The 21,593-nt window shown below is 40.2% G+C and overlaps 1 protein-coding gene across 1 annotated transcript; it reads left to right on the top strand.

The window, feature by feature from the left end:
• Positions 1-392: 392 nt before the first annotated feature.
• On the top strand, positions 393-21,016 carry LOC148501036 (potassium-transporting ATPase alpha chain 2-like). Its single transcript, XM_088450974.1, has 23 exons — positions 393-469; positions 1,914-2,048; positions 4,625-4,684; positions 6,231-6,434; positions 6,547-6,660; positions 6,761-6,895; positions 6,986-7,103; positions 7,270-7,538; positions 7,638-7,836; positions 8,010-8,119; positions 8,265-8,399; positions 8,725-8,917; positions 9,085-9,260; positions 9,443-9,579; positions 9,674-9,824; positions 11,262-11,430; positions 11,774-11,928; positions 12,137-12,260; positions 14,906-15,051; positions 16,237-16,370; positions 16,846-16,947; positions 18,580-18,671; positions 20,195-21,016. Exons 1-23 carry the CDS (start codon positions 458-460, stop codon positions 20,221-20,223), a joined length of 3,099 nt encoding a protein of 1,032 aa, XP_088307100.1. The 5' UTR covers positions 393-457; the 3' UTR covers positions 20,224-21,016.
• The last annotated feature ends 577 nt before the right edge of the window (positions 21,017-21,593 follow it).

Raw genomic sequence — 21,593 nt, 5'->3', positions numbered from 1 at the left:
CTACTTCTTTACACCACACCTTGCTATAAAGGAATAACCTGCAGTTTGTATATACTTTATAAACCTGTAGCGTATATATTTGTTCCTATATTTGTTTCTAGTGTATTAAAGGTTATCAGTCTTTTACTCATAGTACGCAGAATAGACAGTACATCACTCACATCTGACATCTGTACCTCATGCTTTATAGATACATACTTGTCTATCTGGAGGAAACCTGGTGTAGCTAGATCCAAGGTGTATTGTACTCATGACCTGGAGTTGGTGTCACAGGGAGGGGCCAGACCATATATAATCTCAATGTTTGGTCCTTCTCAGACTATGGTACCCTTAGGCAATTAACAGCTAGGACTGGGTAACAGTACCTGTTCTACTGCTGTTTCCTTTGGAGAGATACCACTGCTACACATCTTTTTTGTCTTATTTGGGACTACCAGCTACTTAACATCATACAAGGATGTCCTCACAGGTATAGTAAGAGCTCTGCCAACACTTTCTGGATTACAAATGTGCAGTGTATTTGATATGTTGAGTAATTGGGTCACACAAACTGTGACAGTACAGTCTGGCAAAAACGTCAATTATTCAAGCTTTTTTTTTTTATAAAAGTGCTTCAAAAATTGACGTTTTTGCCAGACTGTACTGTCACAGACTGTGTCTAGAGTGTCACTGTTAGTACAATTCCATAATGTAATACATTATCACTAAATGTTACCAACGTATTTTTCTTTTTTAAAATTTAGAAGTAAATTTGATAATTTTTCTATGTTCCATAACAATTGTGCATTTCTGATGTCCGAATTGACTGTCCACTTTTTTGTACTGTTCTTATGAAAAAAAAAAAAAAAAAGGTTTATGTCTACTTAAAACAAATGCGAACAGATGTGTTTTTTTTTTTTTTTCATTTTTGTATTATACTTTTTCTAACAACTGAGCATACAGAACAGGTTGTATTGCTTACCCTGGTTTAAACTACGAGACTGGTGACTAAACAATTATTTGTCATAATGATTACAATGATATAAGTAGAGATATGGCAGTCACCGGCATTCTATTGAGGGATGCCAACTGCTGTAGAACCACAGCTCACCTACCTAGGGTCATTTATAACAACTGGTTTAAATGAACTTTTTATAAAGTCACTTGTATCATTTAATTTTGATATTGGAATAATTGTGTTGTGATATCCTGCAATCAATTTTATGTATTATTTTCCTCTTGCATCATTGGGGGCACATCCCCGAGAATTACGGTAGGCCAACCTTGCACATTTTTTCTTGTAAACCTCTATGAGATGTGAGGGAAAATGTGCGATGTTGGTGGTCAGGAGATGCCAGCGTTCCGACTGTTTCTCAAGCACTGTACCACCATCACTTTGAATTGAATTGCCCCCTTTGGTGGCTCCAGAAGTGGGGCTGCAGCGCAGTCCAAAAATCAAATAGGGGAGCCAAACCAACTGCCACCCCAAATGCTGCCAAACATCACCGGCGGGACTCACTGGCAGTTGGTGTGGCTCCCCTATTTGAATTTTGGACTGTACTGCAGACCCACCTCTGGAGCCGCCACTGATCACCCCCCATTGTGTTTTAATTATCTCTACCGCCCCTTTGTCTACCTGCCTATAAATCAGATCATTTTTGCCTAAGGAGAGTGGCATAAGGGGAGCTGTATCAAAGCATGGAGAGAAAAGTATCAACCAATCAGCTTCTAACTGTCACTTCATAGGCTGTGTTTGAAAAATAACAGGGGTTGATTGGTTGGCATGTTATCACTCTCCACTTTAGTTCTCTCCAAGCTTTGATAAATTTCCCCCATAGTGTTACACCGTCTGTAGTTGGGCACTTGACAGAGTGCACCTAGATATGATCCTAATATATTAAAAGGTTTATCTGTTCATCTTGCCTCACCTGCAGAAGCCCCCTGATGTGTACACCATCTCTGTTCAGGAGGAACCACAAACGCAGAAATCTGAGGGCATCAAGTTACCTTGGAAGAAAGGGAAAAAAAAAGATGCTAAAGTGCAGAACCTCAAAAAGGAGTTGGAGATTGTAAGTTAAAGATGACGAGGTCATTTAAGTGGTGGAAAAGATGAGGGAATTCTTCAGATCATCAAGGTCTGGCACTTTAGCACCACAAATGAAAGGCCAGACTATGTAGCTTTGGCTCAGGACAGTGGGAGTTCTTAAGCCATGCACTGTATGATTAGTAAATAAAGAAAATATTCGGCTCCTCAGTTGTAGTAGTGTGTGAGTTCACCCTTAGGAACTGGAATGTAAGTACAGAGGCAACGCTTAAGTAAACATCACACTTAAAATGGATTGAAAATATGAAAAGAAAGAGGATCAGGTTTGTTCATAGCATAAATTGAAAATCTGAGAAATGAATATGTCAAAATAAATGTATATGGGTGTGGGCAGAAGACACAGGTCTGATAGTATGATAGAAGTAGGAGCTGTGATGTTCACAGAAAAGATATGAGAACAATATGGAATAAATTACACTGTTCAAGTATAGTAACACACTATAAATTACACTGTACAAGTATAGTAACACACTATAAATTACACTGTACAAGTATAGTAACACACTATAAATTACACTGTACAAGTATAGTAACACACTATAAATTACACTGTACAAGTATAGTAACACACTATAAATTACACTGTACAAGTATAGTAACACACTATAAATTACACTGTACAAGTATAGTAACACACTATAAATTACACTGTACAAGTATAGTAACACAATATAAATTACACTGTTCAAGTATAGTAACACACTATAAATTACACTGTACAAGTATAGTAACACACTATAAATTACACTGTACAAGTATAGTAACACAATATAAATTACACTGTTCAAGTATAGTAACACACTATAAATTACACTGTACAAGTATAGTAACACACTATAAATTACACTGTACAAGTATAGTAACACACTATAAATTACACTGTACAAGTATAGTAACACACTATAAATTACACTGTACAAGTATAGTAACACACTATAAATTACACTGTACAAGTATAGTAACACACTATAAATTACACTGTACAAGTATAGTAACACACTATAAATTACACTGTACAAGTATAGTAACACACTATAAATTACACTGTACAAGTATAGTAACACACTATAAATTACACTGTACAAGTATAGTAACACACTATAAATTACACTGTACAAGTATAGTAACACACTATAAATTACACTGTACAAGTATAGTAACACACTATAAATTACACTGTACAAGTATAGTAACACACTATAAATTACACTGTACAAGTATAGTAACACACTATAAATTACACTGTACAAGTATAGTAACACACTATAAATTACACTGTACAAGTATAGTAACACACTATAAATTACACTGTACAAGTATAGTAACACACTATAAATTACACTGTACAAGTATACTGTAGTAACACTATAAATTACACTGTACAAGTATAGTAACACACTATAAATTACACTGTACAAGTATAGTAACACACTATAAATTACACTGTACAAGTATAGTAACACACTATAAATTACACTGTACAAGTATAGTAACACAATATAAATTACACTGTACAAGTATAGTAACACAATATAAATTACACTGTACAAGTATAGTAACACACTATAAATTACACTGTACAAGTATAGTAACACACTATAAATTACACTGTACAAGTATAGTAACACACTATAAATTACACTGTACAAGTATAGTAACACACTATAAATTACACTGTACAAGTATAGTAACACACTATAAATTACACTGTACAAGTATAGTAACACACTATAAATTACACTGTACAAGTATAGTAACACACTATAAATTACACTGTACAAGTATAGTAACACACTATAAATTACACTGTACAAGTATAGTAACACACTATAAATTACACTGTACAAGTATAGTAACACACTATAAATTACACTGTACAAGTATAGTAACACAATATAAATTACACTGTTCAAGTATAGTAACACACTATAAATTACACTGTACAAGTATAGTAACACACTATAAATTACACTGTACAAGTATAGTAACACACTATAAATTACACTGTACAAGTATAGTAACACACTATAAATTACACTGTACAAGTATAGTAACACACTATAAATTACACTGTACAAGTATAGTAACACACTATAAATTACACTGTACAAGTATAGTAACACGCTATAAATTACACTGTACAAGTATAGTAACACACTATAAATTACACTGTACAAGTATAGTAACACACTATAAATTACACTGTACAAGTATAGTAACACAATATAAATTACACTGTTCAAGTATAGTAACACACTATAAATTACACTGTACAAGTATAGTAACACACTATAAATTACACTGTACAAGTATAGTAACACACTATAAATTACACTGTACAAGTATAGTAACACACTATAAATTACACTGTACAAGTATAGTAACACAATATAAATTACACTGTACAAGTATACTGTAGTAACACTATAAATTACACTGTACAAGTATAGTAACACACTATAAATTACACTGTACAAGTATAGTAACACACTATAAACTACACTGTACAAGAATACTGTAGTAACACACTTTCCTTTGCAGACGGACCACAAATTAAGTGTTGACGAATTGGAAAGCAAATATTCAGTGGATATAAAGCAGGTAAGGCTTATACCCTAAAACAGAGTTTCCCAAACTACGCCATTACAGTCCAGGTTTTTAGGATATCCACGCTTGAGTCCAGATGGTTAATTGACTGAGGTGCTAATCAAGTTACCTGTGCTTAAGCATGGATATCCTTAAAACCTGGACTGTAATGACGGAGTTTGGAAAACTCTGCCCTAGAGTGATAGCATTTTGGATAGTCTCGCTAAAGGTGGGTACACACCAGACAGATATATCTGCAGATGATGGTCATTCATACACACTGAACGGCCATCATCTCCTTGTGCCCTCGGGTCCCGGCGGTGGCCGGTGGGTGGGTCGGGGGCGTCCCGCCCCCCTCCTCGCGGCTGCTCTTTCTGGCACAGGGCACCAAAAAGTCTAGTTACGGCTCTGGTGCAGATAAATTTATTTCTTTATTTTGCATGCAGGGTAAATACTGGCTGCTTTTACATGTAGCCCACAAATGCTGGACAGCTTAATTTTTACACTGTAATATAGCTTTGAGTTTGGACACACCCCACCCACATTGAACATAGGGCCTGATTCAGACCCGTTCGCTAGGCTGATTTCACACGTAGCCTGCCGATGTTTGCAATCTGCGCATGTGTACAAGACGCAGTGCGCATGCGTGAACTAGTCCATGTGATCGGGAAGTGTTCGCACCCTGTACACAGACGCTCCGCAAGCATGAGTAACAGGACGAGTTTGTGGGTGGGGAAAGGAGTTGGTCGATGGTAACGGGGGTGTAGTGGTGCAAACGCAGGCGTGTCTGTGCATCTGAACACCGTTTCAGGGGCATGCATAATTTAGACACAGCGTCAGCATACACGATACATGGCTTGCGGTAGGGTATGGTCAGCCACAAGTGCTGCGTATGGGTCCGATGTTACTCGATGTTACCGATTGTTTAATACACTTCTTGGAGATGTTACTAAGGGCGTCTTTTGTCAGGCTGATGGGTGTCTAAAATACACACCGCGATCGCACGGCAAGACATAGTGGGCGTGCTAATGTCTTGCTAGTGATCGCAGGATTTGCATACTCAGGCTGCTGACGCGAACGCAGCCTAGCGAACGGGTCTGAATCAGAACCACAATTTGAATCTGCCCAACCCGCAGTGCAACATGGTTTTACCAAGGTGCAAAGTAACTTGCTTAATTTTTGCTTTGCTCCCAATTTAGAATCAGCCCTTACATGTTTTTATTGGTGACAATTAAAATGCTAATATAATAAAATATCCATATATGGCACCATGTAATATAAGTGGTGCTACAAATCCATTTATAATGTGCATGTTGACTTCCAGTACTTATATATAAGTTTTTGGTTACAAGACACTATTGTGAACAGTTTGTTTCCAAAATTGAATTGCATGTTTGAACAGGTGCACAGAACATTTTTCCTATTCCTAATATAGTCCTGACAAATCAGATGTTCTCCCTAATGTGAAATTTCTTATTGATGTCCTCTCCACCTAAAACAGACAGAGTAGTATAAAAGGTGAAGACTGTTACAGTATTCTGACATGCTGTGTTTATTTTAGGGCCTGACTACTGCTACTGCCCAGGAAATTCTTGCCCGAGATGGACTTAACAAGCTGAGTCCTCCGAAAGGAACCCCGGAAATCGTCAAATTCTTGCTGCTGATGGCTGGTGGGTTCTCCATTGTGTTCTGGATTGCATCGGCATTATGTTTCCTTGCGTATGGCCTACAAGCTGCGCAAGATCCCACTGTTGCTAAAGACAATGTAAGGAAAAAAAGATGTGGCTGTATTTGCCTACATTTTAATTTGTGTAAGCCAAATGCTTTGCTTGTCTTTTCTATGCATTTTATAACTCAATACCCATTTGTGCCTCCAGCTCTGGTTGGCAATCATCTTAATTGCTGTGGTGGTGATGACAGCGATCTTTGCATATTACCAGGAAGCCAAAAGTACCAACATCATGGCCGGCTTTAAGAACATGGTACCCCAGGTGAGAAGGACAATAGAGCTATTGTTTGATTGATAAGCAACGTTCTTAAATTATACTTTCATATGAACTTTGTTTATAACTGGCCTTTTTGTCAATTTAGCAAGCCCTAGTTCTTCGTGATGGAAAACGGGTGGAGATTGTGGCGGAGAACCTTGTCGTAGGAGATATTGTCTATGTAAAAGGAGGCGATAAATTTCCGGCTGATTTACGTCTACTGGAGAGCCAAGGATGCAAGGTGAGAATAACTGGATGTCTAATATTGTAAATTTTAGATCATGCCAAATAAAATTGAGCCCATTAAATGACTTTATGTTTCACTGTACAGGTTGACAACTCATCCCTCACCGGTGAATCTGAAGCTCAGCCCCGTGGTGTGGACTGTACTGATGATAATCCCCTAGAGACCAAAAACCTGGGATTCTATTCTACAACCTGTTTGGAAGGTGAGCCCACTAAACCAACTTGATTCCATTTATATACTCTTCAAATCCCATGCTGATATCTCCATTTCTGAGAATGTTTGAGCATTCGATGGAAATGTTAGCCCTTATTGGCAGCGTCTGAATTGATTTTTTACAACATAATGAAGTCTTTACTTTTGATCTGCAGGGGCAGCATGTGGTATTGTCATTAACACGGGTGACAGAACAGTGATTGGACGTATTGCTTCATTGGCATCACAAGTTGGGGACCAGAAGACACCCATTGCCTTGGAGATTGAACATTTTGTGCATCTGATCAGTGCTCTAGCTGTGGGTGTTGGGGTTGTTTTCTTTATAATTTCCATCGCTATGGGATACAGCCCTCTCAATGCCGTCATCTTCTGCATCGGCATCGTGGTAGCTTATGTGCCTGAGGGACTACTGGCAACTGTGACCGTGAGTACTACTTGTTAACTATCCCAGTCGTTCTGAATAGAATAACTCAATACTTTTAACAACACCCTACCATTCCATAATACATGTGTGGTCTTCTAGGTTTGTCTTTCGCTCACTGCAAAGCGTATGGCTAAGAAAAATTGCTTAGTAAAGAATTTGGAAGCTGTGGAGACTCTTGGATCCACCTCTGTCATCTGCTCTGACAAGACCGGCACCTTGACACAGAACCGTATGACCGTGGCACACATGTGGTTTGATAGGTTTATCCAAAATGCAGATACCAGCGAAGATCAAACCGGTAAGGCTCCACATTAACACATAGTTAATAATATATCTGTGTAATATCACAATATTGTATGGGGCGCAACTTTGCAGGGTACAATTCTATGTCATTAGATAACATACTATACATCGGAAGGTGAGAGCAGAATACAAAACCCAGTAACCTTTGTTAATTGTTTGTCTCTCCAGGGGAAATATTTGATCAGAGTTCACCCACCTGGCAAGCACTGGCGACAGTAGCCACTCTATGTAACAGGGCAGAATTCTGCGCCAATCAGGAGGAGGTGCCGATAAACAAAGTAAATATACATACTGTGTACAGTTTATTGAGATAAATGAATGTATACACAGATCTTGCCTGTTGTGATTGGAGTTCCATCAGACATTGGGTACATATCCTAGCCAATTAGCCATCTAATTTAATTTGTAACTTTTCCTGTGCAGAAAACAGTCAATGGAGATGCCTCAGAAGCTGCTTTATTGAAATTTACAGAACAATTATTGGGAAATGTGATGGAAATTAGAAAGAAAAATCAGAAAGTTTTGGAAATCCCATTCAACTCAAGCAACAAGTACCAGGTAAGGAAACAAGTACCAGTTGTGGAAACTGTCCTACTTCTCTCAGAAAAACTCCCTTTGTTAAGGATTTTATTTTTACACTAGACCCTGAGGGCATCTATAACCCCAATTAGATCTATGATGGTTTTATATTTAGAACTTACCTTCCTGAAGCTGGCGCTTTATTCAAGTGAGGGAGGGTGGAGTCTTTCATGACTCTTCGGTCTACAACTAGCCTACTGCATCACAAGCCCAACTTTGAACTGAGTAGCCTCTATCGACACCGATTTATACTTTCTTTTTCCTCTTTTTTGCACCTCTAAGTTTACCTATGTATTCGATCCAGGTCTCTATCCATATCCCAGAGGATCCTGCCCTGAAGGGCTACTTACTGGTGATGAAGGGGGCTCCAGAACGGATCCTGGAGAGATGTAGCACCATCATGATAGGAGGACAAGAATGGCCACTAGATGAAGAAATGAAAGGAGATTTTGAAAAGGCATACTTATCCCTGGGGAGTCTGGGAGAAAGAGTTCTCGGTTAGTACCACTACTGCCATTGTCACTTCGATTACGAGCACTTCTGTACATTCTAGCATAAGTGAGTCTTGAGGCCAAGCTTGTTTTTTCTCTGGCACCTTTCTGGCTTCAAATGTTTTGTCTCCCATTTTCATATTTTCAATTGATGTATTTTGTTATTTCCACAGGGTTTTGTCAGTTGGTACTTCCCTCTTCTACCTATGAACCCGGTTATTTGTTTGATGCAGAAAGTGGAAATTTTCCACTAAGTGGACTATGCTTTGTTGGTCTCATCTCCATGATTGACCCACCTCGTTCCAGTGTTCCAGATGCAGTCATGAAGTGTCGCAGTTCAGGCATTAAGGTTGGTATTGACCAATACTTAATGTATTTGTAGGTCTATGACCGTGGAGCATTTAACGCTCGGCAGATGTCTGACTATTTGAGGTTTTGAAAGCGCCTATTAGTCACTAAGCAGGTAATAGACATTAGGCATCTGGTAAAATATCTCTGATAACTCAATGTATTCCACCATGTATCTGGCAGGTCATCATGGTGACTGGGGACCATCCTATTACCGCTAAAGCAATTGCAAAAAGTGTTGGTATTATCTCAGTTGCCAGCGAGACAGTAGAAGACATTGCCGATAAACTAGGAGTCCCCATTGAAAGTGTTAATCCAAGGTCAGTACTTCACAAATTCTTTGTCCAACCACCTAGAGCTTATCCCAAAGTTTCCCTTGTGTCAATGAATTCACTCGTTGATTGCAACTTCCAGGGATGCTCGTGCAGCTGTGGTGAATGGTGGTGAAATCCTTGACATGAGCTCTGATGAACTGGATGACATCTTGAGGCATCACCAGGAAATTGTATTTGCACGGACATCACCACAGCAAAAGCTTCTCATTGTAGAGGGATGCCAGAGACTGGTAAGTTAAAGAAAAAGACAGGCAAGAGATTATTATTAATATTATTATTATCATTTATTTATATGGCACCACAAAAAAAGTACATAAACAAATAAGTGCCCAGTGGCTTACAGTACAATACAATACAGGACCAGGACATGGATAATATACATTGCTACATTAGCAACCATAACACCCAAATAAGCAACAGAGCATGAGCAACCAGGTTTTAGGTGCCCTAGTGGGGAGTAAGGAGTAGATGAAAGTAAAGTAAAGAGAAGCACGAGAGGGTAGAGGGCCCTGCTCGTAAGAGCTTACATTCTAAAGGATGAATGGGAAGGATTCATACAGGTGATGCATAAAAATCAATGGGGAAAAAACAAAACAAGTGCATCAATGACCGAATATCCAAAGGTAAAGTGCAGGTATAAAGCAAAACTAAGCTAGCGACCACTCTATAGTAAGGAATGGTCTCTGTTAAACACTTCACTAACCACATTGGTGCCCATGAGTAAACTGGGAGGTGGTATATGAATTGGGTTTATTCAAAGTAAACCTAGTCTGAAATGCTAGTACGTTGTTTATCCAAGTGGTGTGTGCTGTAGGTCTTTGGAGACTTTTGTGCACACACTGTTTACCCTCTTCAGCAGTAACAACATTTGGTAAGTTGCTCCTGGGATGTCTCTGAAAGACAGTGACTGGTGATGTCCATGGACGCCTACGTTGGATCTTCCATGAGTATGCACTTTTGGTTGATCATATGCCAGTAAATCTTTATTATATAGTGACCTTGATTTACCGCTGGCCAGATGGCCGCCGGTTCAAATCCCGGCAGCGGCAGCCCGACACAGGTGGAAATCCGGAATGTCGGAAGGTAAGTATAAACTAACCTATTCTACCCCCTAACCCTAACTCTCCCTTAGGGGTGCCTAACCCTAACCTCCCCCCAAGTGCCTAACCCTAATCCCCCCTCTAAGTGCCTAAACCTATCCCCCCCTAAACCTAAGTCCCTCGGGGGGGGTTGCCTAACCCTTATCCCCCCTTCCCCTAGCCTGACCCTAACCTCTCGAGGGGATGCCTAACCCTAAGTCCCCCCCGAGGACCCTAAACCTAACCCTCCCCCCCCTGCGGCTGTCCGCGCCCGGCATTCCTTCGATCGGGATGCCAGGCGCCGGTCTCCCAGCGTAGGTGAAATGACAGGTGTCGAGATTTCGACACCTATCATTTAACCCTTGCCGGGATTATGCAGTCGGGAAGCAGCCGGTCGGCATTGCTGCATAAGGGTTTTCATGACTATATGCTTGTGATATACATTTGGTGAGCGCAACATTTTAAGGTGATACATAAACTTGAGTGTCAGAAACTGAGATGATGAAGATGATGATAATGTTAAAAAATAATGTTAAGACTGTTACGGTTGCCGCAGTATCTCACTGATGCTGTCTTTGCCACTTACAGGGGGCTATTGTGGCTGTTACTGGTGATGGCGTGAATGACTCCCCGGCACTGAAGAAAGCTGATATTGGTGTTGCGATGGGAATTGCCGGCTCAGATGCTGCCAAACATACGGCGGACATGATTCTTCTCGATGATAACTTTGCCTCCATAGTGACTGGTGTGGAAGAAGGTGAGATAAGAACGTTAGTACTTAGGAAAAGAACATCTAATCTGATAAACTGCAAAAACAACCAAAAATGTGAACTACCCCTATCCTTATTTCTGACATAGAGACTCCCAGTGGTGCTGTTTCCTCATGGAAATATGGAAATATATGTGATATTTGTATTATTGATAATCTCTTTTATAAATGGGCGAATACCCCACATGAAATATACAGTAGAGCCCTCCTCAATACAAAGTACCATTGATTATCTGCTGTTATATGCACCCCACCCTAGTTGTAGCCTTCTCCATTCCTCTCCATCTCTTGGCTTACGTCCCAGTAACTCACATATGCCATTTTCCCACAGGACGCCTGATATTTGACAACCTGAAGAAATCAATTTCATATACAGTGACCAAGAACATTCCAGAGATGATTCCATTCATGGTCTATGTCATCCTCAACTGCCCCCTGCCCCTCGGAACCATCACCATCCTCTTCATAGAACTGGGCACTGACATTGTGAGTTAACTTGTTAGATAGAAAAGTTACAAATGTGAGGAAAGGATAGGACACAACAGACACATGGAGATCATGGATGAGATGTATCAAACCTCACTTTAGTAAATTTACCCCCAAGACTTGATACATCTCCCCTACTGTGTTGTTCTCACAACCTCAGAACTTAGTTTTCTTGAGCTTTTTAACTGATTTGCTCAAATTTCCCTAGATCCCATCCATTGCTTTAGCTTATGAGAAAGCTGAAAATGACATTATGCTGAGAAAGCCCCGTAACCCGCACAAGGATCGGCTGGTGAACATGCAGTTGCTGTCATATTCCTATTTTCACATAGGTAAGAATTTTCATCAGTCACCAGAAAAGAAACCCCACAGAAAATCTTAGTAGTTTTATTAAGCACCTCCAGTGCCAGCTGTTTCATTCCACTCATTTGAGAAAGACTGGGGGATTGCATAGAAAGTTAACGTTGCCATATTGCGACCAATCAGCTTCTAGATATCATTTTATAGAATGCTGGATTAATGAAAACTGGAAACTGATTGGTTGCAATAAGACAACGTTTCTACCCGTCCTCTTTAGAAAGTTAGATGCATCTCCTCCTCAGTGTTTAGTCATACTATCTCTCCTTTTGTTTTCTGCTTTCACATATATAACTGTAAAAGCTTTTCCCCCTTTTCCTACTGACTGTTCCATCTTCTCCTCCTCTTGGACCTTTGTTCTCCTGCCTCCTTCTCAGTCTCTTTCTGCCTAGCAAGATGTGTCAATTTTAATTCATTCCCCTAATGGTTTATTTATGTAGAGTAGAGGGACGGATTAAGAGAGGAGGGGACCAGTGTGTAGCCTCCTTGTCAACCCCCTCCTCTTTACACGGTGCAGATGTGAGTAAACTCTGGTACTATGCCAGAGACTACTGCGCATTCGCGGGTCTCTGGGAACATGGCGCCTATGCCATGTTCCTGGTGATTTCCGTGCTGCGCATACCTCAGTGAAAATGTTGTCCGCCCCATTTTCCTGGTGATCTGTGCAGGGCCAATGCAGGTCTCCAGAGAAGTAAGTATACTAAATGGGTGCAGGGTGTACGGTGTGGGCCCCCAAGGACCCAGGAGCCTGTGTGCACTCATTATAGTTATGCCACTGGTAGAGTAGGTGCTAACTAAAACTCTATATTGTTGCTTATCACCAAGACACAGGCTTCAGTAGGCTTATTTTGGAGGCCTAGGCAAAATCCCTGCACCTGCACAAATCAGCTTCTATCTATCATTTTGTTATTTGTGTTGGATAAATAATAGCTAGTATCTGATTGGTCGCAATGGGTAACTTCTCCACTTGTCCTCTTTAGAAGTTTGATACATCTCCCCCTGGATGTTCACCTCACTCCAGTTTTGAGGCATAATTTATCTGGTGGAATATGGCCTTAAGCGGTTCTCAGGGTGGGCCTGATTCAGTGTTGGGAACAGAGTAAGGGGTAAATTTACTAAAGATAGATTTTTTTTTAGAAGTGAATTTTAAAAGTCATGTTGCCCATAGCACCCAATCAGATTCTACTTAACATTCAACTAGCACCTTCTAGAAGATAATAGCTAGAATCTGATTGGTTGCTATGGGCAACATCACTTTTAAAACTCACTTCTAAAAACTCTCACTTTAGTAAATTTACCCCTAAGAATGAGCAAGTAACTGTGAATCTTGGTAGCACCATGCTGCACTGCAGGTAGGGCAGAATTAAAATGCAGAGAGAGTTAGATTTGGGAGAGGTGTGTCCAAACTGTAATATAAATTGCAGTGTAAACATAAAGCTGTCCAGCATTTGTGGGCTACATGCAAAAGCAGCCAGTATATACATTGCATGCAAAATAAATGTATGTATTTGCACCCCTTGCATTGCAGTGTGGTTTGTCCAGGTACACAGTTACCTGCTATTTCTTACTCAACTCTGAATCAGGCACAGAATTTACCCCTATCTCACCGCAGAGAACAATGAACTGACACCAGCCCAGATCTATGTATAGAACATGATTGGTATAATCAGCTGTGGATATTTTAAGTCGAATGGGGTTCCCGGTGTTAAGGAATTGTTGTCGGAAATCCAATTAATGAAAACGACCTAATTAGTATATAGAACCAGCCTTAGACAGTACATACTGTTTATCAGTTAGTAATCAGTTTCCACATATAAATAAATAAAATTTAAATTGCAATTGCGATCACAAATAACTAAAAATAAATAATATACAGTAAAAATAGTAAAAAGCATGTTACCAGACAACATATGTGCAATCTTTAATTATTTATTTATTACCAGTTATTTATATAGTGCACACATATTCCGCAGCGCTTTACAGAGAATATTTAGCCATTCACATCAGTCCCTGCCCCAGTGGAGCTTACACTCTATATTCCCTACCACATGCTCACACACATACTAGGGTTACATTTTTGGCTGGGAGCCAGCCAATTAACCTACCAGTATATTTTTGGAGTGTGGGAGAAAAACAGAGCACCCAGGGAAAACCCGCACAAGTATGGTGAGAATGTACAGACTCCACACAGTTAAGGCCTGCTCCCTTCATTTGGGAGACATCTATCTATACATATTTATATATATATTACGCCAATCCTTCCAGACAAACACCACACAGTTAAGTACAGCCAGCACACACCTTCACTACCTCCTACACATCCAGATAAAAGAACACCAGCATGTCCATTGCCCCAATTTTTTCATACTGTAATTCTAATATTTATATTAATGTGATAAACACAGTTATGTATACAGTTTTACAATATTAATATTTAATTTACAAATACAGTATGCATAGACCTTTTTGGACCGATGGCAAAGTAAAAATTGAACTTGAATAATTTGTTGCCCAAACTCTGCACATCTGCAAAATGTTCTACCTTAAAGGGTATACAGAGGGCAAGCCAGAACCATATTATACCATGTAACTCATATCTAGTGCTCTGCTTCTCCATCAGCTGCTATGGAAACATATGCCGGGTTCGTGAACTATTTCACTGTCATGGCTGAACAGGGATTCCTTCCAATAAGAACTATCGGACTTCGTGTCAATTGGGAGGATAAGACCATCAATGACTTGGAGGACAGTTATGGTCAAGAATGGGTAAGCATCTAGCACAGGCGCAAACGGAGTCCCTACTATCGTCATCGTCATAAGTGTTCAAAGGGTAGATATCTTTTTTCATGTTCTAATGTTGTTAGGTTTCAGAAATGAAGAGGTGACTGTGTTCTCATATGCATGGCCAAACTATACAATAAGCCCAAGTACCAAGCAGCTAATTATTACCAGTTACTGGCAGCCTAAGTGGCGGAAATAGTCTGTTGCTTTATTGTAGTGATGGAAACTCCAAACCCTAACTTGGTTTGGGAGGGAGTGGGACATACTGCAATTATTTTATAATTGCTGTACTTGCATTATACTGTAGCCCCCTGCCATTTATAGAACCCCATTTGAGGGTATGCAGTCAAAATGTCTCTGTTTAAAATTTTGAGAATTACAATGTCAATGTCATCATTGATGATGTCGACATGGTTACACAAAATATCGTCATTGGCTGAATGTCGACGTCAGAAATGTTAACATTGTCAAAACATTCACCTCATTCTAAATTTGGCCACAAAAATAGTTGAACTTTTTGGCAGCAAAAATTTGTTCCTAACCCAAACTGCACAATACAGCAGAATGAATCCTTGTCCTAGCACTATTCGTAGACAATAAATGACAACAAATGCATATTTACTAGGGCATTGCAGAATGCCGTTCCACAGAACAGTTATGTTAAAGCAGAGAGCGCTCAACTTTTGCTTATCTCTGCTCCTAGGTAAAGCTGCATACACACACAACGATTTTGTTACCAACGATTTTATGAATGAGTTTCTGTCAGATTATCTGTCAGATTTTTAAAGTGTAATGAACGATTTTTTTGAACTACAAATGATTTTTGCATATTCCTTTAATGAAAATCGTTGAGTTGACAAGTCTGACTGAACTACAAACTACAAACTACAAACGTGAACGCGCATGAACGATAATCGTTCATCGTTTGACTCAGAAAGTGAACGATTTTTTGAACGATTATCGTTAAACAATATCGTTTAACGATAATCGTTCAAAAAATCGTTGTGTGTGTATGCAGCTTAAGCATGCATGCATGTGTAGGGCTATTGTGACATGTGACATGACATGCCAGACAGAGACAGACTCATTGAACACAAAGTGAAACATTTGAACGTATTCAAAACCTGTGCTCTGATTGGTTAACACAGTGATCTTGTCTCTTCCTCCCAGACATACAAACAGCGCCTCAGTCAGGAGTGGTATTGCTACACAGCCTTCTTTATCTCTATAGTGGTTTGTCAGATGATGAACACTCTTATACGAAAGACAAGAAGGAACAGCATCCTAACCCACCATTTCTTCAGGTAACATTGAGTGACAGTCCATGTGACGCGTCCTGGTTTAGGTGCTGGAAGCCCTTGCATGTATGACCTACTCATGATACTGTACATGCCTTAGGCTATGTTACGTCAGTCAGTTTTGCAGTTGCTGTATGTACTATGTTGAAAAAGCTGTCAGTATGGATAGTTATAGATGACTCGACGCCAGTCGCTCCCAACGTGGGCGTCCTCACCACCTTAGTAGGATGTGTTTACCTATATCAGATTAGATTTTGAATAATGTTAACTTGTTACTGTTTTGAGTTCTTACTGTATATTAATCAATGGGGTCAGGGTTGCTGGGAATGAATTTATCCAACCCAAAGGGCAATGGGCCAGAAAAGTTTGGAAACCGCTACTTTACACCAATTGTATTTATGTGTCTATGTTGGGGTGGATTGTGGTGTTGTGAAAAGCAGTTCCGTAAATTCTGGCCTTACACTCATTCTGTCACACATAGGAATAAGGTTATCTTCCTGGGACTGCTGTCACAAGTAGCTATTGGAGTATTCTTGTGTTACGTCCCTGGGATGGATGAAGCCCTGCATTTTATGCCCCTCCGGTGAGTACCAGTATACAGAGAACATTTAATAATCTCCATTATTTCGGGCCCCATTTAACATTTAGCACTCGCTAAAAGGGGTTATGTCCTTCTTTCAGTATTTAACAAACGGCGTTAAACTAAGATTACTGGTGCTTGTCACTGGGGACCTATTCATCAAAACTAAAATAATGGTTTTAAGGACGTTTTCCTTAATTACAGTTTTTTTTTAGTATTCATTAACCCACTTAACACAGGAGATATCACTGATATCTCCTGGATAAGTCCCCCTGCATCAATTTCCACACTCCCCATACATTAGTACATTAGTATGGAGATATGGAAATTAGGCTATTCATCAAATTCTGAAAATTATGTATTTTCGGAATTTGATGCTGTTACTATCCGCCACTCTCAGGTGGTGTATAGCGGGTTGCACTTACCTGCTGTCAGCTGGGCAGGAACTCCGCTAGCTCCCTCCATCACTCCCTGGTCGGTCCTCTGGCTCTGGCTGCTGCTCTGACACAGACTGTGTTCTCCCGGCAGAACACAGTAAAGTTTAAAAAAAAAAAATCATCAGCCCGCCCCCTCTGCCTGGCCGTACCGTCCGCTGCAGACTGGGGCCGGGCGGGAGGTCGGGGACCGGGCGGGAGGTCGGGGTCTGTGGCTGCAGCCTGTGACCGGCGGCTACGTAATTGGGGGAGGGGAGTGGAGGGGTGGGGGTTGATGGACGGACACAGAATTACCACAGCTGTAATCAGTGCTGCGCATGTGCACGCTTTTGTGAATGTAACAGCGCATGCACAGCACTGATTACAGCTGCGGTAAGGTAGAGCAGACAGGGAAAAGTATCTATTTTCTGAAAAGCTGTCATCGCAAAAATGACAGCTTTTCGGAATAGATAGTTAGGGAGAGGAGGAATTAGGTAATTAGGTAGAGCTCCATGTGAGTTATAAACCTAATTACCTCCATCAATTTTTTTAGTGATGATGAATAGGCCCCTGTATCACGTACGTCATCTATAGATGGTGATAGCGATACGGTCCCTATTGCCCCATTGCGCATAACACAGCAGCCCGCTATAGGCTGCCAACAACAAAGCGGAGGATGCCGCTGAGGGGAGGGCCGTTGCTGGACCTCATCGGAGAGGTAACAGTGGCATATTCGTTAGTATCACTGTAATACTAAACAAAATATGCTGCTGGTAAAAAAAACCTAATTATTAAATTGGGCCCTTAGTCTCTAACTCACAGGGAACTTACAAATTCCAAATGTTTTATTTGTTTTTTGACAAAAAACATAATTAGAGGATGAAAACTTCATTAAAAAGGCATAACAAAGATGGCACTGTTTACTCTCTATTAATGGATGAAATATGCCACATGCTGCATTATTAAACAACACAAGGTAATGAATAAATAAATTACAAAATGATAATAGTCAAATCTATGTGCAGATTTTTTACAATCCATTTTTAATTCAGTTTTTAGCATTAAAAATGCTTAAAAACTTTTGAACTTTGACCCATTCTCAGCCTTTGTTTGATAAACCTGTTTTCCTTTTTATTACTTTTATTCACTCGGCTTCTCGTAATCCATTTTTTTCCTAGATCTGTATCAGATCTATAACACAGCTATCCTTATTTCCACACAGAGCCCAATACTGGTTTGTTGGAATCCAATACACCGTCCTTATCTTGGTTTATGATGAATTAAGAAAACTTCTCATAAGAAAGTTTCCTGGCAGTAAGTATCAGAAATGGGATAAATTGTAATTTAGTATCAGTAGTTTTACCAATGAATGTAGGGTAAGCGCTTCTGGTAGACTTTCCAAATCTATAAGTCTGCCATGAAAGTGAATTCCCCGACCTCGGTCTCTAAATCCCACCGGATCCTGGAGAGACACCAGATCACTGGCGAGGTCAGTAGTAGGTGTATTGGAGAGAGCTTCAGTAAAGGTTAGTGGCACTTACTGTAGTTAACTTTCTATTGGAAAAATTTTAGATTTGATATTTCTAATAAAATGTGCACTTGTTCCACAATATGTGCCGTTACTGTTCTCTGACGCTCTCCAATAACCCTACCACCACTAAGTAATAAACCTTTGCCATGCTACATGACCTTACATAGGACTGGGCATAGCATCATAGGCTCACTTGTTTCTATTTCCAATTACCATATATACTCGAGTATAAGTGCCCCCAGAAGTAATCCCCCCCGGGTAGTGCCCCCAGAAGTAATCCCCCCCCTGGTAGTGCCCCCAGAAGTAATCCCCCCTGGTAGTGCCCCCAGTAGTCCTAATAAAAAAATAAAAAAACACTTACCTGAAACCCCGCTCCTGGTCCCGCCGCTGCTATCAGCTCCTCTGGCCGCTTTGCATTATGGGAGAGACGTCGTCACGACGTCTCTCCCATTACCCACTGCGGGAGCCGGAAGATGGCTCCAGAAGTGGGAGCAGCAGCAGCCGGCTCCGGCGGCTGTGTGTTTAGCAGTGTGTAGTGCTGACCGAACTCTCAGCTGCGTACCATGCAGGCATCACTCGAGTATAAGCCGAGGGGGTGCTTTTTCAGCACAAAAAATGTGCTGAAAAACTCGGCTTATACTCGAGTATATACGGTACATCACCAATTGCCTCACATCCCCCTAGTACAGAGGTTCCCAGGTTTTAGAGATGTCCATGGTTGAGCACAGGTGGGTAAATCAAATTGACTGATGTACTATTTTAGTCAACTGTGGTCAAGCATGGATATCCTTAAAACCTGGACTGTTAGGACCGAGTTTGGGATCCTCTGCCCTAGTAAGAACACATAATGCCTTTCACGCCACTAATACAGCCACGTGTGACCTCACAGATTTCCTAGCTTGTCTACAGTAAAGATAACGATTGTCAACATCCCTCTAATAAAGACACATAAGTAGGGAGTGCTGTACTTTAACATATAAATGCACAAGGCCGTAGCTAGGGTAGTGCGGCTGGTGCCATCGCACAGGGCACCACAGGTCAGGGGGCGCTGTTTGGGCCTGTCAAATTTCTGTTTATTATCATTCTTGCTTGTAGCTTCCTCTTATTTCATCCCCAGCATCTCCTGGCCTCCCTTATCTCTTCCCTGGCCCTTCCCCATGAAGCCATGGCCCTTTTTTGGGTGCATTATGTCCCTTTGAAAAATGAGGGGGGCGCCAATGCTCTTTCTGGCACAGGGCACCAAAAAAGTCTAGTTACGGCTCTGTAAATGCATAAGACTGATCATTCTTTGTATCATTTACCGCAGGTTGGGTGGAAAAGGAACTTTATTACTAAATGACCAATCAGTGATGACAGTCCTGATGAAGATGGACAACCTCTTCTGGCAGCCCCTCACCCTTTATCTCCTCTGTACATATTGTATAATTGTATATACCATATTGCTATGTAAATACAAAACCAGCTTAAAGTCCTCCATTTGATTATTCTGTACATTTATTCAAATGCATATTTAATATTTGGGCTTCACGTACATTATTTCAAGTTTTTTTTTAATGTTCTTTTTGTTTATTTCATGCGGCTGTCATCCTCTTTTTATAGGAATGACTGTCTGGAAAATTGTCTTCTGTTTATTTTTTTAAAAAACGTTTTAATATTTAGGGGTAGGTGTACTAAGCCTTGGAGAGAGAAAAAGTGGAGAGAGACAAAGTACCAACCATTCAGCTCCTAACCGCCATGTTACAGACTGTGTTTGAAAAATAACAGGAGCCGATTGGTTGGTACTTATTCTCTTTCCACTTTATCTCTCTCCAAGGCTTAGCACAATCTACCCCTTAGCCACATGTAGGAGCGGAGAAATTGATGCTGGCATCTGATTCCGCACTTCATTGCAGCGTAGGGAACAGAAACCTAAGGGGCATGTTGGTCTTATTTCTTTTGTGTGGATTGGGAGACATCTCATAACAACAGGAGACCAAGAAAGAATAAAATACAGTTCTCTCACAGTTATCTGGAAATTAAAGAGATAAAAACTGGATCTAATGAGATCTCCACCACAATGGAGGTCAGCCTTTTTTTTTTAAATTCTGTTTATTTATAAAAAAAAACAAATAAAAAATAAAAAACATTTTATAAACTAAAAAATTGTTGCAAATGTGTAATGATTATCGAAAACTGGGGAGGTGTTAAAGGAGGGAAGATACAAATAGCAGGGTTTCCCAAATGTTTTATAATTTTGTACGATTCAGGAGGTTACACAGCAAGAACTATGGGTTATTGAAATTAGAGGATCAGGTTTATAATAGAATTTAGCTGGTGGGGTAGATTTCAAATGTGCAGTGAGATTTAGATGTGTGAGGGGTGTGTCCAAAGTCAAATCTAAATTGCAGTGTAAAAATAAAGCTGTCCAGCATTTGTGGCTACATGGAAAAACAGCCAGTATTTACCCTGCATGCAAAAAACACAAAAAACTGTACTTTCACCCCTTGGCATTGCATCATGGTTTGTTCCAGGTGAAAGTCATTTGCTTGTTCTGCTTTGCTCTCAACTTAGATCAGCCCCATTGTCTCCAACACTTGGGGCCGATATGGGAAATATATAGGAAAAATGCTACCCAGTGATTTGTTGACCAGGTGCCATCTACTGTGCCCATTTTGGAATTTTTATTGCCAAACTGACTGATCATTGTTAATCTATTTGACTGATCA

The sequence above is a fragment of the Taudactylus pleione genome, unplaced genomic scaffold, assembly GCF_031769625.1.
Source record: "Taudactylus pleione unplaced genomic scaffold, aTauple2 ptg000535l, whole genome shotgun sequence".
Lineage (NCBI taxonomy): Eukaryota > Metazoa > Chordata > Amphibia > Anura > Myobatrachidae > Taudactylus > Taudactylus pleione.
Note: the sequence above shows the minus strand (reverse complement) of the source record. Positions and strands in the feature narration are given on the sequence as shown.